The sequence below is a fragment of the Pezoporus flaviventris genome, unplaced genomic scaffold (genome assembly GCF_033815535.1).
Source record: "Pezoporus flaviventris isolate CSIRO_AGI_PZ_B2104156 unplaced genomic scaffold, CSIRO_AGI_Pfla_v1 ptg000066l, whole genome shotgun sequence".
Lineage (NCBI taxonomy): Eukaryota > Metazoa > Chordata > Aves > Psittaciformes > Psittacidae > Pezoporus > Pezoporus flaviventris.
In genome coordinates, this window is record NW_026892614.1 from 22,766,238 (window position 1) to 22,781,677 (window position 15,440).

A 15,440-nucleotide genomic window follows, 5' to 3' on the forward strand; every position below is an offset into this window, starting at 1 on the left:
AGAGTACCAATTGGGGTAGGATGTGCCTTAGAGTACTGCATGCATCTCTGGCCAACTGTGGTCAGCACTGAAGTAGCTGGACTGATGGAATGATCCTTCCTTCATCTTCCTGTTGCTATTGAAAGAAGTCAAAGAGGATTGCTTGTTTAAAATAGTCTATATGGGTGACAGTTGCTCTCTCCAAGGTCATTCAAAACCAAAAGAGAGAAAGAGGAAAGCATTGTTTATGCTAAATAAACAGAAGTGAAGGCACAAAAAAATAAATGCCTGGTCTGACCACAAAAATGCCCTGTCTGCTGCAAATCTGTGGAAAGTTTCTAATGGCTTGAATGTGGGAGTCTACATCTGCCTTCAAATAGAAGCCATAAAGGCAGAACACGTGTTCAGTTTGAGCTGAGTAACATGATGTGGATGTGGATACTCATAGAGGCAGGAGTTGAATTTAAGTGTCTTGTCTTAAGTGTACCTAGAATGCTTTACTTTTTATTTTTTTTAAGTGTCCAAAGTGTTTTACAATATCAGTGCTACAATTCAAAATACATATTTTAGGAAGGATAGGAGGTGAGAATCAAAAAAAAAAAGAAACTATGATCAAAGGGGCAGTGAGGAGAAGCAAGAAATTCTGCTACAGTTTCTTGCTTCTCAGGAGAACCTTCCCTGGCTGCCTACTACGTTGCCTTGTCCACTCACTGTGTAGATTATCTTTATTGTGAAATGAAATTTATTTGTCTAGTGATCCCTGTTAATCCAGTGGAGCTTGCTTCCTTGTGTCTGCAGTGTTTGCTGACTCTTGATCTTTAAAACTACATGGCAGTAATTTTCTTCCTCACTTAGGCCAGAATGTAAGCTGATGTTGTCAACTCTGTAATGCACGAATTGTGCAGGTCCTAAATGATGGTCATAATTCCTGTACCTGTCACTGAATATCATACTGATCACCAGTGCCCTTTACTTGCTTTTATGCTTTAGCAAGTCTGTTTAACAAAGATCAATTTAAATGAGAGATTCAGATTTCTCACTTAGCAAATCAGATCCTAGTTTCTCTTGGTTTATGTTCATCCTTGTATTGTGCCCTTGTCTTTGCAGCTTCCTATTGTTGAAAAAATAAGGATCATTGCTCAGAAGGTGTATGGAGCTCAGGATATAGAGTTGGCTCCTGCTGCACAGTCACAAATTGATCGTTACACCCGGCAGGTAAGAACATGAGTGAATTACGCAGTCAGGTATCTGCTGGATGAGAGTCTTAAGAAACATCAGGGTGTAGAAGGTTCTCCGATTGGGGTGTTTAGTCAAGCTTTGCTAACAGGCGTGAGCTTACCCATGGTACTGAACTGTGGAGGTCAGTGGGGATTGGTTTAGATTAGATTAGATAGAATAAAATGGTTTTAAACTTGAAAGCTATCTCATCCTCTGCAAGAGATATATGGTGTTTGGAATCATTCAGAGGTTATTGGTGACACTCTATACTTTCTATGCAGAGGGGTAATTTTGGATTACTGCCTTAAATGTGACAACTGCACATCTGTAAAAATAGCAGTTAGTGAATTTGCCTAGTTTGGGCATGAGTGTTCATTTGTACCAGCAAAAAATGAGTTTGCAAACATAAAAATATCTGCACACAGCTATGTGTGTTGATAACAAAGCTCCCAATATGTGTAAAATGTTTGGGTTTTCTTCCGTTCCTACTATTTTCAATGGGTTATAGATGCTAAAAGGTGAAATAGATCACCATTCCTAAAGCATGTGGGAATGGGCTTTGTTACAGTTTGAAAACAGTTTTGAAACCATGATGAGAGGTGAATGTATTTTCTGTAATGGAACAGCTTCTGCATGTAAATGTGGCTGGAGCCTTCCTTTCAGAAAATAGAAACTATGGATGGTGTGTCATGGAAAAATTCCTGAGTATACTTCAGTAGCCTAGTCAAACAGACAGAAATATAGCTGGCTTCTCTTACACAAGCCTCCTGAGAATTAATTTGATTTTCTAGATGGATAAGAAGCTTACCTAGTGTACTTGAAGCAAAATAATCTTTCTTTATCTTTTCCTTCTGTGATTCTCTAATCCATTTTTTAGTCTAAACATTAGTAATTTTAGGAAAGAATTTCACACTGTCATTAAGGAGTTGTTGTCAGCAGTGGGCTGCAGAGGCAATTCCATGTAGTGCTGCCTCTCCTCCTGGCCTTGTGAATTGCATCCCTGTATGTCAGGGAATTGAATAGAAGAGCAGAATATGCTTGAGTCAAGGTTAATCAAAAACCTGGGGGACAAATAGTGTTGGGGGAGCTGCTGAGGGTCTTTTCCTGATTTTCTACCACTTTTTGAGTCATTAGTGGAGAGAGTGCCCTCACCTCACACAGTTTTTGTCTCGTTTAAAAACAAATCAAAGTATTATTAGCCTTTTGTATTTACTTCCAAGAAGACATTAGTACCCTTAGAGAGCTTTGGACTATGAATCCTATTCTCAGATCCAAATAGGTCATTAAAATCCAGAAGGAAGTGCCGTACTGGGTTTTATTGAGTTGGTGTACATTTCTTGTTCAGTCGGGTGCCCGTTGTGCACCCTTTCTGACAATAGCACACTAGCCATTGTATAGGCAAATTTGCACCTAATTGTAGATTGAGAACCCACTCTAGAAGCTGGATATCAGTACAGCCAAGTCTCTGGAGATAGAGGCCTGAGCTGAGAGGGAATAGCATGCAAAATAGTGTTCTATTGTTTTATGAAATATTAGCGGTTAAGAAACTGAGGTTAACTATTGCTATATGGATTTTTGGGTTACTGGAAAATACTGATAACAAAGTGAAAACAAATTATGTCTTTACTGTAATCTTAAAAACATTTGTTGATTATTTTCTTTCCCTTTTCTGTTAGGGATTTGGAAATCTTCCCATTTGTATGGCAAAAACTCACCTATCCCTCTCCCATCAGCCTGAAAGGAAGGGCGTTCCCACTGGTTTCATTTTGCCAATTAGTGATGTGCGAGCCAGTATTGGAGCTGGATTCATCTACCCTTTAGTAGGAACGGTGAGTGCAGTGTATTCAGCTCAATCACTCCCCTTCCTTTGACCCAGCTTGACAGGGAAGTGCATTTCCTGTTTGTCTCTAAAAATAACTTGTAGAATCAGGTGAGTTCTTGGGGTTTTGTAAAGATTTTATCCCCACATTTTTTGTAGCTCTACATTGATAGGAAAAGAGAATTAGGAAAATGTAATATTGTATAAGATCTTTGATTACAGGGTCTGAGACAAAGGCTCTTTCCATTGGTTCTGTTTCTGATGTTTTTCAGTTAGTCTAGAAGAGTTAGCCACCCTAATGCTGCAGAAAAAATTAATTTACATGTCTGTTGCCTTTCCTTATTCAAGTTGCAGCCTGTAAATAACTGTAGTGATATGATCATATTCTAAATGTCAGATTTTTCATCTGTCATTACAAAGCATTGTAACATATTTAGATGAAAGGAATTTTGTTAGGAAGAAGTGTATAATTAAAATGATTGCTTTTTAGCTGATGAACCTGATCTATTCCCAGTCCTTGTGAACATGGTTCTGTAAAAGTAAGTGATGATGGAAAAGGATAGATTTCTAACTGCAGAAGTAGTAGCACATTCTTTCTCCTTTTTTAGAGATTTAAACAATGAGGTGGTAAATAGAGGTAATTGTCATGTTTTCTTCCTACCTGTTCATAAAAGTACAGAGATAGATTAGGAAGCTACTGATAGTTTCTTCCCTGACATGCCTTATCAAAGTTGCTGGGAAGCTAGTTAGCTCATGCCTTTTGCCAGTCATGCACATCTTATTCCAAACAGTAGTTGAACTGCATCTGACTTCTCATAGCATGAAGTATTACTTATATGTAGCTGAATCATTGGATGATGCTAGAGAAGGGATGCAAAAGCCATTGCATTTCCGGAAAGAGTACTCTCCCAGTGTTATCTTATCTTTCCAGAGCACGGCCTGATTTCCTTGCATAGCAGTACACTTCGGAAAGGTTGAAAGTTTCTAATCTTTTGTTTTGAATTCCCTCTGAAACAATCAACTGTTTGAAACAAGGAAGGAAGTACTTTCTGACCCGGAGAGTTCCTGGAGCTCAGGAAACTGTGTCACTCTTAACTCACTGGACTTGAGGATATGCTTTTCTGCGTGGCCACATTATACGCCAGAAGTGAAGCACAGCTGTGTGTTTAAATTGCGTAAGACCAAATTCCAATTGCTGGTGACAGAATAAAATTTGTCAGAAGTTCTAGTATCTCCTTCATGGCCTGGATTCAAGTTTGTACTGTAAGTTGTGTGTCATAAGGTTGTGAGGAATGAACGTGAAGGATGGGCAGCAACTAATTCCAGTCCATGAGGGAGATATTCTGTAAGATGTCAGAGCGAAATGTTCTTGGGTTGAGCCTTCTGAATGAGTCACACATTGCACGCTTCAATACAAACTAGCTGCAGTTCAGTCTCATAAATCCATAGGAACTGTCCATAGGAGCAGTATAAACCAAACAAGTTCAAGCATTACCTCTCATTTTCAGTTTCTGCCTAGAACAGAAAAAAATCTCACTGTTCTTATGGAGGACATTTTCTCTATGGGATTTCTTACTGAGGGATATTGTAAAAAATACACCCAAGTTATACACTGACTTTGAAGAGAGGTAGTATAGCCATGGAATTTTTCCCATATCAGGAAGTGTAGGCAGTATACTCTTAGTGTTGTGTATTCCAGGAGAGTTTGTAGGGCAAGGTACTATATAAACAGAAGATTGCCAAGAACTAAAAATCTAAATAGACATCGATCATTGGTTGTTTGGAAAGTATTGCTAATGTTCAGGAATGTAAGATAGAACACTCCTTGGAACTTTCACAATTGCCACAAATCAAAATGAATGAATGAATATGAATGTGTTCCTAATATCCTTACCATACAATTCTTTCTCTGTAATAAAATTTATGGCAAGACATCCAGCTAGCTGCCTTTCAGAATTGTCAGTTGTGACCATTGGGAAACAAGCAAGAGCTGTACCACTGCTTTTGAGATCCCTTTTCTATTTTGCCACCTTCAGGTTTTTTTGTGTGTGTTGCTGTTAGCAATTAAATCTTAGGACTTTTTAAGTTGTGCAAGAATATTTTTGTTGTCAGGTTCCAAAACTGAAAGTCTTCCTTTGACAGTTCTCTTAGTAATAAAGCTATCTGAAAATGCCTAATTTGTCAAAGCAAATATAAAAGGGCATGTCCTGAAGGTTTACAGTGGCTGGAGATCAGATGCTGCAAGGAAAAGAATTACAGAAATCCTGGTGACAGTGTATGATGAAAGCATCCAGTCATGACAGTGGATTAGATTTCTTTATATAGGACGAAAAGAAGGAGCAGTATGTATTTTTTCTTTTTGTTACTCGCTGGCTAATTGTATTCGTGGAAAAGGACTCTTCGTATCTAAGCTGTTTAGAGCCTTCTTACAGCTACGACCCCTCTGAAGGCAGAAAAATGCTATTGGACAACATCTTTGTTAAAGTTGTAATGATATTTCTGATGTTAGTTAAATACCAAACTCCATTCTCAGAGCAAATTTTTTATTGGACAAGTTCCTCACACTCTAACCTGGCAGAACTTATCAGTGTTAAAGCAGGTTGTTAGAATTCTACTCCAGTTTAATTGGGAAGAGCAATACAAATGGAAGAGATAAGTACTGATGAAAGATAATAAAACATCTGCAGTAATTAGCATTTGTAGTTTAACCTTGTTATTAAGACATGTAAATTAATTACATTTGTATTTACCCCAGCACTCATAGGAGATCCTTTCTTTTTTTCTTTTTCTTTTTTTTTTTTTAAACTAAGTATTTAATATGTTGTCTTCATATTCTCTAAGCAATATTTGTTTTGTGTTATGGTTGGCTCTGCTTCCCTTAGAGCATGGAAGTCTTTCCAGGAAAAATGAGCTGAACCTTATCAGAGGAGATCAGCAGTGAAACAAGAGGTGCATTTAATTAACACTGGCAGAGCTTTTATGCAAGTTCTCTGTGACCATGACCCAGAGGGCTACATCACTCTCACAGGTGGACTGTTGACATCATTGCTTGGCTCAATAGAGTGATGGCAGGAAGACTGCTGGGGTATATGTAGGAAACCAGTGAGGTCATTCACTAGCAATGCTTGGGTGGAGAATTATTAGATTTTTGTAGTATGTGTAGTATGTCCACCCCCACCCAAAAAGCCAATGCAGTTTGGTGCTTTCTCACATTCAGCCACTTTTCCATTGTTCTCTTTCATGTGGTGTGCAAGAATGCAGGCTGGTCATAGAAGTAAAGCCTGTTGTCTTTTGTCTTTGTGAAGTGACAGTACCAAATCACTGGTGCAGGTAATACAGCTGTGTTTGAATCACAGTGAGATTTTTAAATACGTACTACCATTTTCCAGCCATGCACTTTTGTTTCAGTGGGTTAAATATACAGACAAGGTCCCTTTGAAAATATGTGGAAGCCTTTGGAACCACATCATCTCCCAAATTCTCACAGCAAACATCCTTCAGATATCAACATATCTGAGAAAGGGTTGGTCTGTTACAGAAATATTATTTTTTTTCCTGATAGAAAAAGCAGTTCAAGTCTCTGGAAGTTCTGAAGTTCTGAAACTATATCCTCTGGGAAGGAACTCTTGGGGTAATCCAGTGTGGTTTGAAATCAGTTTATGGGAGTAATAAAACCCTAATTCACTTGTGGGTGAGAGCCAGGACTGTCCTGGTAAAATATTACCTGAATATTGTAAGGGGGAAAAGACCTTGAAAGTAAATATTTTTATGAATATTTTAAGAAGGAAAATATTGTTCCCTGTTGCATTAATTTCTTCCTTCATAGTGGTTAAGAGCTTAACAAGTTTTAAGGATATCTGTTGAACACAAGCTGGAGTCCAGGCCCAGATGAAGTGAAATTGCCATTTCCCAGTGATGCATGAGGCCCATTGTCGTTTTGTCACTTCCCTCAGGCTCTCTTATGGGATAGCTGAATAATTATTGGTCGATTGCCCAACTCTTCCTAACAGCATATGTAACGTAATTTTTCAAAAACTTAAATGTTGGTGACATTTACATTTGCCTCATAAAACATTTAGCTTACAATGCAGTTCTATATTGTTTACAAAGGAGTAGTGCTCTGCTAGGTATTCCAACCTCTTTCAGTCAAAAAAATTGCCCTGATGATGCGGCACTTGCCACTTGCCTTTGGTGTTCTCTAATTGCTGTGTTGCAGCAGTACTCAGAAGTTCCCAAACAGCTGGTTGTAAAAATACTGGGTGCTCATAGACTCCGCAGGCAGGTTTTGAGATAACTGCAGTAAGTGTGGGAAAAATTGCAGAAGAGGAAATTGATGAAGTTAAACTCACGTGGGAAATGTAGGCTAGCAATTGTGCAGTTCTTAATTGAAAAATGCTAACAGGAAAAGCCTGTGCTCTCCTCTGTTAGATGATGTGCCTTTGCATTTATTACAGTAGGTGTAACTCCTCTCAGGAAGGAGGGAAACATATTTTCTGAATTACACAGGGCACATAGTTCCTGTACAGTGGCATAGGGTGCACATGCAGAGATGCTGAATGATGTTACACTTGGTGGAAGACTGGGTAGGCTTGACAGGGCAGAGGGTGAGTAGTAAGATCAATGGCTGGAAGTGAAGGTGAGGACAGTCAGCTTTAGTTCTTTGTGTTTAAAAGCTAGATGCTAAGAGATGATTTGTGTAGCAACAGCAAATCCACCTGTGTTCCTTCGTGGATTCATGATGCAGTTGTGGCAGTATTGGGTTGGCCAGAAAAGGTCTCTGTAGGTGAAGCAAAAATAGACCCAGGTGAATGATTGAGCTGAAGGGATGATGATAAAGTTGTAGATTTTAAGGAGAAAGGGGTATGTGGCAGCCTTTGGAAATGTCCCAGGTATGTGGACTAAGAGGCATTTAAGATTCAAGGATTACTGTGGCCATTTGTGATGAGGAGATGGGAACAGAAGAATTGGAAAGACAGGATTGACTGGAAAGGAAAAGAAATTAAATTGAGTTATACCAGTGGGAGGAGATACTTGTGAAATTATTTGAAGGCACATCCAAGATCTACATGGAGAACTGGAAAGGGGCACTGAAGTAAAAGCGACAAGGGTAAAAGAGATTTGAAGATGTTCCAAATGCATTAGTTGAAACAATGACATGATCTAAGATCTGGCCAGGAAGAACTCATGGGAGTAATTGGCAGATATAGTTACAGGAGAACAGAACATGCCTTGCTGATGACTAAGGATTTTTTTAAATCAAAGAGAAAAAAAGCGTTTTGCTGACTTAAAAAATGTATTATCATTTCTGTAACTTTTGAAAGTACATAAAGAATGATGAATGCTATAATTCTATTATTCTAATTTAAATGATTGTTCAGAAATTTTTATATGCTCTGAGCATTTGCTGTTTACTTCAATTATATTAAACTGATGTGGATAAGCCAGTGCTTGTTGGAAATTAAGTAAATATACTTTGCTTCAGAATATTGCACCTCCCTGCCATAGTCAATAAGCTGTGACACAGACATATAGTAAGATATCCTCTTACACTCTCAAAAAAAACCCAAACCGCCTCTCTTCCTCCTCTTGACAGATAATGGAGGCAAAGCATATAGTTTCTGTGTTGTTCATAATGTCTCTCCTGACTGCTAGTTGTCTGCAAATAAGCATTTAACCTACATTACGATATAGTACAATGTATTGCCTTTTCTGAATGAAAGACCAGGTCCAATTGCTGGTCATATCAGCAGAATTAATTTGGAACTTATTACAGCTTCCTTCAACCTAGCCTTACATTCCTCAAGAGCTAGCACTTGCAGTCAGCAGAGCTAAAGGAATGGTTTTGCTTTGTTTTCTGTTGAGAAGAAAAAAGAAATGTAGGCATGTGTGTTATTTCAGCAAACTGAATAGTTGGAGGAGGACTAGTTTCTTTGGGACAGGATGAAACCATTAGACAGCATATCACGGAAGAAAATAGACTCTGTGGTTTGGTAAGCTATTTAATGTTTAGATTAGATGAGATTTTTCTCAATACAACCTCCATTATAAGCAATTTCAGTATGACTGTTGTAAATTATTTCTTTGTGTTTGGAGTGTCCATATTATTTTCCCATCTTACCATATTTTAAGCCTTGTCAGAGAACAATTCTTTTGTGCAAATGTTTAAATTTGCCTCTAACCACTTGAAAATTAACTTTTTAATTACAAAAAAGAACCTGGTTTATTTCTTTTATCTGACAGGTTTACTTGGTCATCTTTTCCAAAGATATTTGTATTAAATGCATCTATAGAAACGTAACATTATGTTCAAGCTCTTAGACTTAAATAATAAATGTGTTGGTGTTAATTCAAAATAGTTTATCTGAATAGGTTCCTTAAAACAGATGTTTATTTACAAGTACAAAAAGTGACTTTCATGTTTCGTTTTAGTCAGTAAGTGATACCCTGAAAATGCATTTTGGCAGCCTTCCATTCTTTGAGAAAATATTACCTTACCTCCTTTGCTTTGCATGCAAAGAAGCACAGGACATCATCAGCCATCATGCTATCATCGAAGGTATGGTAGGTTGAGGCTGCTGCAGAGGAATTTTTGAAACTGGTATGCCTAGATCACGAGTGCTTTAGCACATGTTTTCAGTTAAGATTTAGCTGACTTGACACATCAGTTTAGGTGGTATAGATTCATTGATCAAGAGTAGTGCCTGGCTAGTGTGGACAATTTTAAGTGATGCTGAACAAAGATAACTCGTTATGCTCTGGAACAGTTTCCTTCAGTATGGTTGTTAATGTTTTGCCCTTTTCAGACCTGTGAATTTGTGTGTAATGACCTCAGTGCAGCTGTCTTAGGCTGCAAATGCTATTAGTGTAGGCAAATAAAATGAGAATCACCTGTAGCATGCATGCAGCCAAAGGGGCACCTCTATGAAACCATAGTTTCCTCAAGAACTTCAGAGAGTCTGGGAGTCATTAAGATCCTTGCTGTCTGTTCCAGTAAGACCTAACCATGAGCATGGTTATGTTTTCTATCTGTTTCATTCCCTTACCTCTAATATGCAGTACGTGATCCCAGGCAAGAATGGATATAACTGCATCAGTTAAGAAAGGAAAAAATCATGAGATTGATATTCCATATGGAGGTAAGAACTCTTTGAATTATGTACATTAACCTATTTGCATGGGGCTTGCAATTAACGAAGATACATCAGCTGAAAGTAGGAAGTGTAATTTGAACAGAAGCCAGCAGCAATTTTGGACCATTGCCCTTAGTTTTTACATGTGACTTCAGACATGAAATATGGACGTTACAGTGGAAATGTAGGTTTGAGCAGTTTGTGAAAGCCTTGCTGGGTGTTCTCCAAGGCAAAGAGGGGGACTGGTGACTGAATCATGCAGCTCATGGCAGCTACTCCGTGGCGCAGCAGTGCTGCCTGCCCACCCTGATCCTCACCCATAGCTCTGACTGCTGTGTACTTGTGCCGGTTCAGAGCAAATAAATGGGTTTGATTAAGAGCTCATTCAATTAATCAGCTTCATATGGACTTTGATCAAATGTGAAGAGGTCTACAATAGATCTGTGGAACATCTTGAAACTGCAGCATTAAGGGATAATGCTATCTATACAGAAGATATACAGACTTGAGCATTAGAGAGGGCAGACAGATATTTACTTTCCTCGTTCATGATACTTTGGATGACTTGCTTCATGGAGAGGCTGGTGCTGCCAGGCCCAGGGGTCACTGAGTCTGGTGGTTTTGGGACAGGCTGGGTATCGCTGCTACCTGTGTCGGTTCAGGTTGGATCTTGGTAGCAGTAGACATGCTCTGTCACTTCCAGCTTTCTGCTGTTCCTTCATATAGGGATGAAATGAAATTGTGTTTCATGCTGGTTTTGTTTGTTCAGCCTGATAAACTTCTTTAGTTTCTTCAGCTTCTGAAAAAGTACCTTGTGGCTCAAGATCGGAAATTCAGAGATTCAGCCATTCTACTAAGGAAACAATAGTTACCTTTTTTAAACTCCTGTCTATATGTAGTTTTCTGAGAGGCTGTGTCATGCTCACTGAAAGAAAAAAAAGTCCCTTCAACATTCTTCCACATCTATTTTTCAAATGATGATTTGCAGATTTAAAAAGTATTGATTCCTTGGTAGGCAGCAAAAAACATTTGGGTCAAATAACTGATATTTTTCCAGACTGTCCAGTAAGACAAACTATCTAGCAGATGTAGATAACTGTGTATTTGAGTTTGGCAACTGTTATTGCGCCTCTAAAAGAGATTTAAGGCTAATAGCAGGAACCTAGCTGGAGGCTGCAAGTCTGTGACTGAACAGTTTTATTGAGTTCCAGATAAATAAGGTGAAAGGTGTTTTGAGCTTAATAATGTTCCCAGCAAATTGCTTTCTTTCATTAATTTGTGAAATATAGGATGAACAGTGTGCTAATTGACATGAAAGAAGAATGAATATTTATGCCTACTGGTCAAGGGATTATCCTTATTAAAACAGGAAATAGACTTTGATTTCCTGTTTTCAAGTATTTTCTCCATAACCTTTGCATGAAAAATTGAGGTTAAAAATAGGTTACACTTTTACATAGTAAAATATACATCTAATATTAGTTAACAAATAGCTTATATATGGAAGGAAGGGACTTTTTCAGACTGTTTTACATTGAAACACATGCATCCTGCAAATACTTCACCAAATAGCAATTACTGAGAAATTGGAAACTGAGCTCCTCTAATTTATTACATTGTGACATGGGCTTTATAGAAATTCCAGTACTCAACATCTGCATATCACTTTGTATTAGTAGTTTGCTAGACAAGCAAATTTTTGATGCTGTTTTTAGAATAGAATTATAGAAACATAGAATGGTTAGGGTTGGAAAGGACCTTTAGATCATCTAGTTCCAACCCCCCTGCCATGGGCAGGGACACCTCACACTAAACCATCTCACCCAAGGCTTCGTCCAACCTGGTCTTGAACGCTGCCAGGGATGGAGCATTCACAGCCTCCGTGGGCAACCCATTCCAGTGCCTCACCACCCTAACAGGAAAGAATTTCCTCCTTACATCCGATCAAACTTACCCTGTTTAAGTTTTAACCTGTTACCTCTTGTCCTGTCACTACAGTCCCTAATGAAGAGTCCCTCCCCAGCATCCTTATAGGCCCCCTTCAGATACTGGAAGGCTGCTATGAGGTCTCCACGCAGCCTTCTCTTCTCCAGGCTAAACAGCCCCAACTTTCTCAGCCTATCTTCATACGGGAGGTGCTCCAGTCCCCTGATCATCCTCGTGGCCCTCCTCTGGACTTGTTCCAACAGTTCCATGTCCTTCTTATGCTGAGGGCACCAGAACTGCACAATATACTCCAGGTGAGGTCTCACAAGAGCAGAGTAGAGGGGCAGGATCCCCTCCTTCGACCTGCTGGTCACGCTCCTCTTGATGCAGCCCAGGATACGGTTGGCTTTCTGGGCTGTGAGCGTCCAAAATAAGGAATCCAGCGATGCAAACTGTAAGGTGCCCCTGACAATGAATAAAATTCATTCTTTCCTGGACTGCGAAATCATGAGATGTTTATGTCTATGAATGTAAAGAGTCAGCTTAGGGTATTTCCATGGTAGTAGACTGACCTACGTTCTGTGGACAATGCTAAAAGATAGTTATGCTGCTGCTAGTCCTCTACTCCACCCACCCACCCAAAAATCCTGAAGTATTTCCTGAGATATTCATCATGTGTCCTTATTTAAAAAAAAAAGAAAAAAAAAGAAGGTACACATGCTGGCCTGCTGTATTTTGCCTTTGATAAGTGGTAGTGGGTTTACTTTGAAAAGACCAGTCTTTCTTCACTTCTGAAACTCTGAAATGTCATGAATAGAGTGTTACTTTTTGACCATAACTGAGAAGGGGATAGCATAAAACCACTTCGATATTGGGTTAGACGCCTATAACTCAAGAAACGTCTCCCAGATGGGGAAGTTCATTAAAAACAGTATTCTCAGCATGATACAAGTAGCCCACAGGCTTCTACAGATGCAGCATTTTTAGTACTCAGCGAGACTGCTTGATGCTGCCCTGTGACTGTTGTCATTTACCCCATGCAACTCTATAGCCTCGGGGAGGAGTGGCTGGAAAAGCTGCCAGGGGGAAAGGACCTGGGGATGTTGATTGACAGCTGGCTGTACATGAGCCAGTTTGTGCCCAGGCAGCCAAGAAGGCCAGCGACATCTTGTATCAGAAATAATGTGTCCAGCAGACCCAGGGAAGTGATCGCCTCCCTGTACTCGGCATTGGTGAGACCGCACTTTGAATCCTGTGTTCACTTCTGGACCCCTCACTACAAGAAAGACATTGAGGTGTTAGAGCTGGTTTAGAGAAGGGCAACACAGCTGGTGAAGGGTCTGGAGCACAAGTGTGATGAGGAAGGGCTGAGGGAATTGGCGTTGTTTGGTGTTTGGTTTGGAGAAGAGAAGGCTCAAGGGGGACTTTACCACTCTCTACACAACTACCCAAAAAGAGGTTGTAGTGAGGTGGGTGTTGGTCTTTTTTCCCAGGTAACAAGTGATAGGACAAGAGGTAACAGCCTCAAGTTGTGCCAGGGGAGGTTTAGACTGACTATTAGGGAAAAAAAAAATCACTAAAAGGAATGTCAAGCACTGGAACAGGCTGCCCAGAGCCATGGCAGAGTCACTGTCCCTGGAGTTACTGAAAAGATGTGTAGATGTGGTGCTTAGGGGCATGGTTTAGGGGTGGACTTAGCAGTGCTAGGTTAATGGTTGGACTTGATGATCTTAAAGGTTTTTTCCAACCTAAACGATTCTATGATTCTGTCTCTCTTCCCTTGTCAGCTTTTCCTGTACACTGGCGAGCATCATGTGTCAAAAGATAATTTTCTTCTATATTTTCCTTAATAGAAGGAAAGGAAGAATAAGGTGTTTATCCTTGTGTGCTTGAGGAAATTCTGCTTCTGAGCAAAAATAATGTTGCAGTAGTTGACAGCATTTGTGTCTGAGACTACAATCCTACTCTGGACATCCTGTCAACTTGTCCAGAATGGTGCTTTACTCTCTCACACCTATTTCTCCATGGTGAATAAGTCTGCCAGCTTTATTCATCTTTTATACCTACTATTTTCTCCTCATATTTTGGGTGATAACAATGTATTCAGTTTTACATCAAGATTGGGCCTCTCCAGTTTAATGCCTATTCCACACAGCTTTTGGGAAAATTCTGTTTAGTGCTTCCTTCTCTTTTACATTGTAAAAGCCAAGAACATTATTTCTTGGCCTGGAGCTGGACTTCTTAGAAGGGCCTTTTCATAGGTCTGTGAAGAAGAAATATGATCAAGTCTGGAATAATAACTGGACAGGTAAGCCAGAAAATAACTGTATCTGTCCTTACCACTTTTGACAGCTACATACGAAAGTGTATCAGTATGAGGTATCTTACCAACACCATTGAAAATTCTTTACTGCTGACTGTGATGCAGCAGCTGCATTATGGTATATTTTTGTCATAGATGAAAATTTCCCCAGAACCCAACAGCAGTTACAACCACCTCAGCATGAAAAGCCTTAGGCTGATGCAGAGCGCAAGCCACGGTCTGCACGTTTTTCCTGTATTTGGAAGGTGTATGTTAGTTAGATGTTCTCAAAGTGCAGTATAAGGTGCTGTGTGAAGACAGGCTTGGCTTGTGGGTTTGTCATGTGCAGGGTTGTATGTAAGACCCATTCTTTCATTTGGGTGATCCCAATGAAACGCACTGAGTAATGGTGCAGTCTGGACAGCCGCAAGAAATAGGAGTGGGATGGGGCACAAGATGCAAGTGTTTTCTTTTACGGGAAAATTTAGCTTTTTGAAAACATTTTAAACTCTTACCTCTGTGGCTGTGTGGTGACTGATAATCCCATACTAGCTATGCCAGTGTTTGATACTGTGTACAGGTTGGTGCCTGGCAGCTGGACATTCAGCTTTTGCTTGAAGTATAAAAATGTTTAATATAAAAATGCCTAATATAAACAGAACATCATATTTAACTGGTTTCACATTTTTAATAATGTTTTTTTAATAACATGTCAAAGTTTGGAGCTATTTGTGGGCTAAACAGTTTCTCTTCAGGGAGTCAGGATTTTCTGAAGATAAAATCCTGTAGTTAAGTGATATTTTAGGCTGGCGTGCCTGCCTGGAGCATCTTTCTTTAATAACCATGTTTCTTTAGACAACAGAAGGAGCTGAGCTTTGGACTTAAGAAAAGGTAGTGTCATGAAGAACTTAAGAATAAGCTATTCAGTCGTGTAGGAATGTTGCAATTGGAAAAAAGTATTTTAAAAATGTTAAGGATCTGCACATGCTGTCCCACTTAAAGCATAACAATGCTCTTAAGTCTAAACCTCAGAGTACGTGCTTTCAGGAAAATGAGTGAGAATTAG

At 39.4% G+C, this 15,440-nt stretch overlaps 1 protein-coding gene across 6 annotated transcripts in view; it reads left to right on the forward strand.

Annotated features, from left to right (window-relative positions):
- The window catches only part of MTHFD1L (methylenetetrahydrofolate dehydrogenase (NADP+ dependent) 1 like), a 154,412-nt gene that overhangs the window by 101,551 nt on the left and 37,421 nt on the right, over positions 1-15,440 (forward strand). For all 6 annotated transcript variants that reach the window (XM_061471579.1, XM_061471574.1, XM_061471575.1 and 3 more), the window contains 2 exons: positions 1,087-1,194; positions 2,874-3,026. In XM_061471579.1, coding sequence (XP_061327563.1) covers positions 1,087-1,194; positions 2,874-3,026 — 261 coding nt within the window. The remainder of the gene's footprint in view (positions 1-1,086; positions 1,195-2,873; positions 3,027-15,440) is intronic.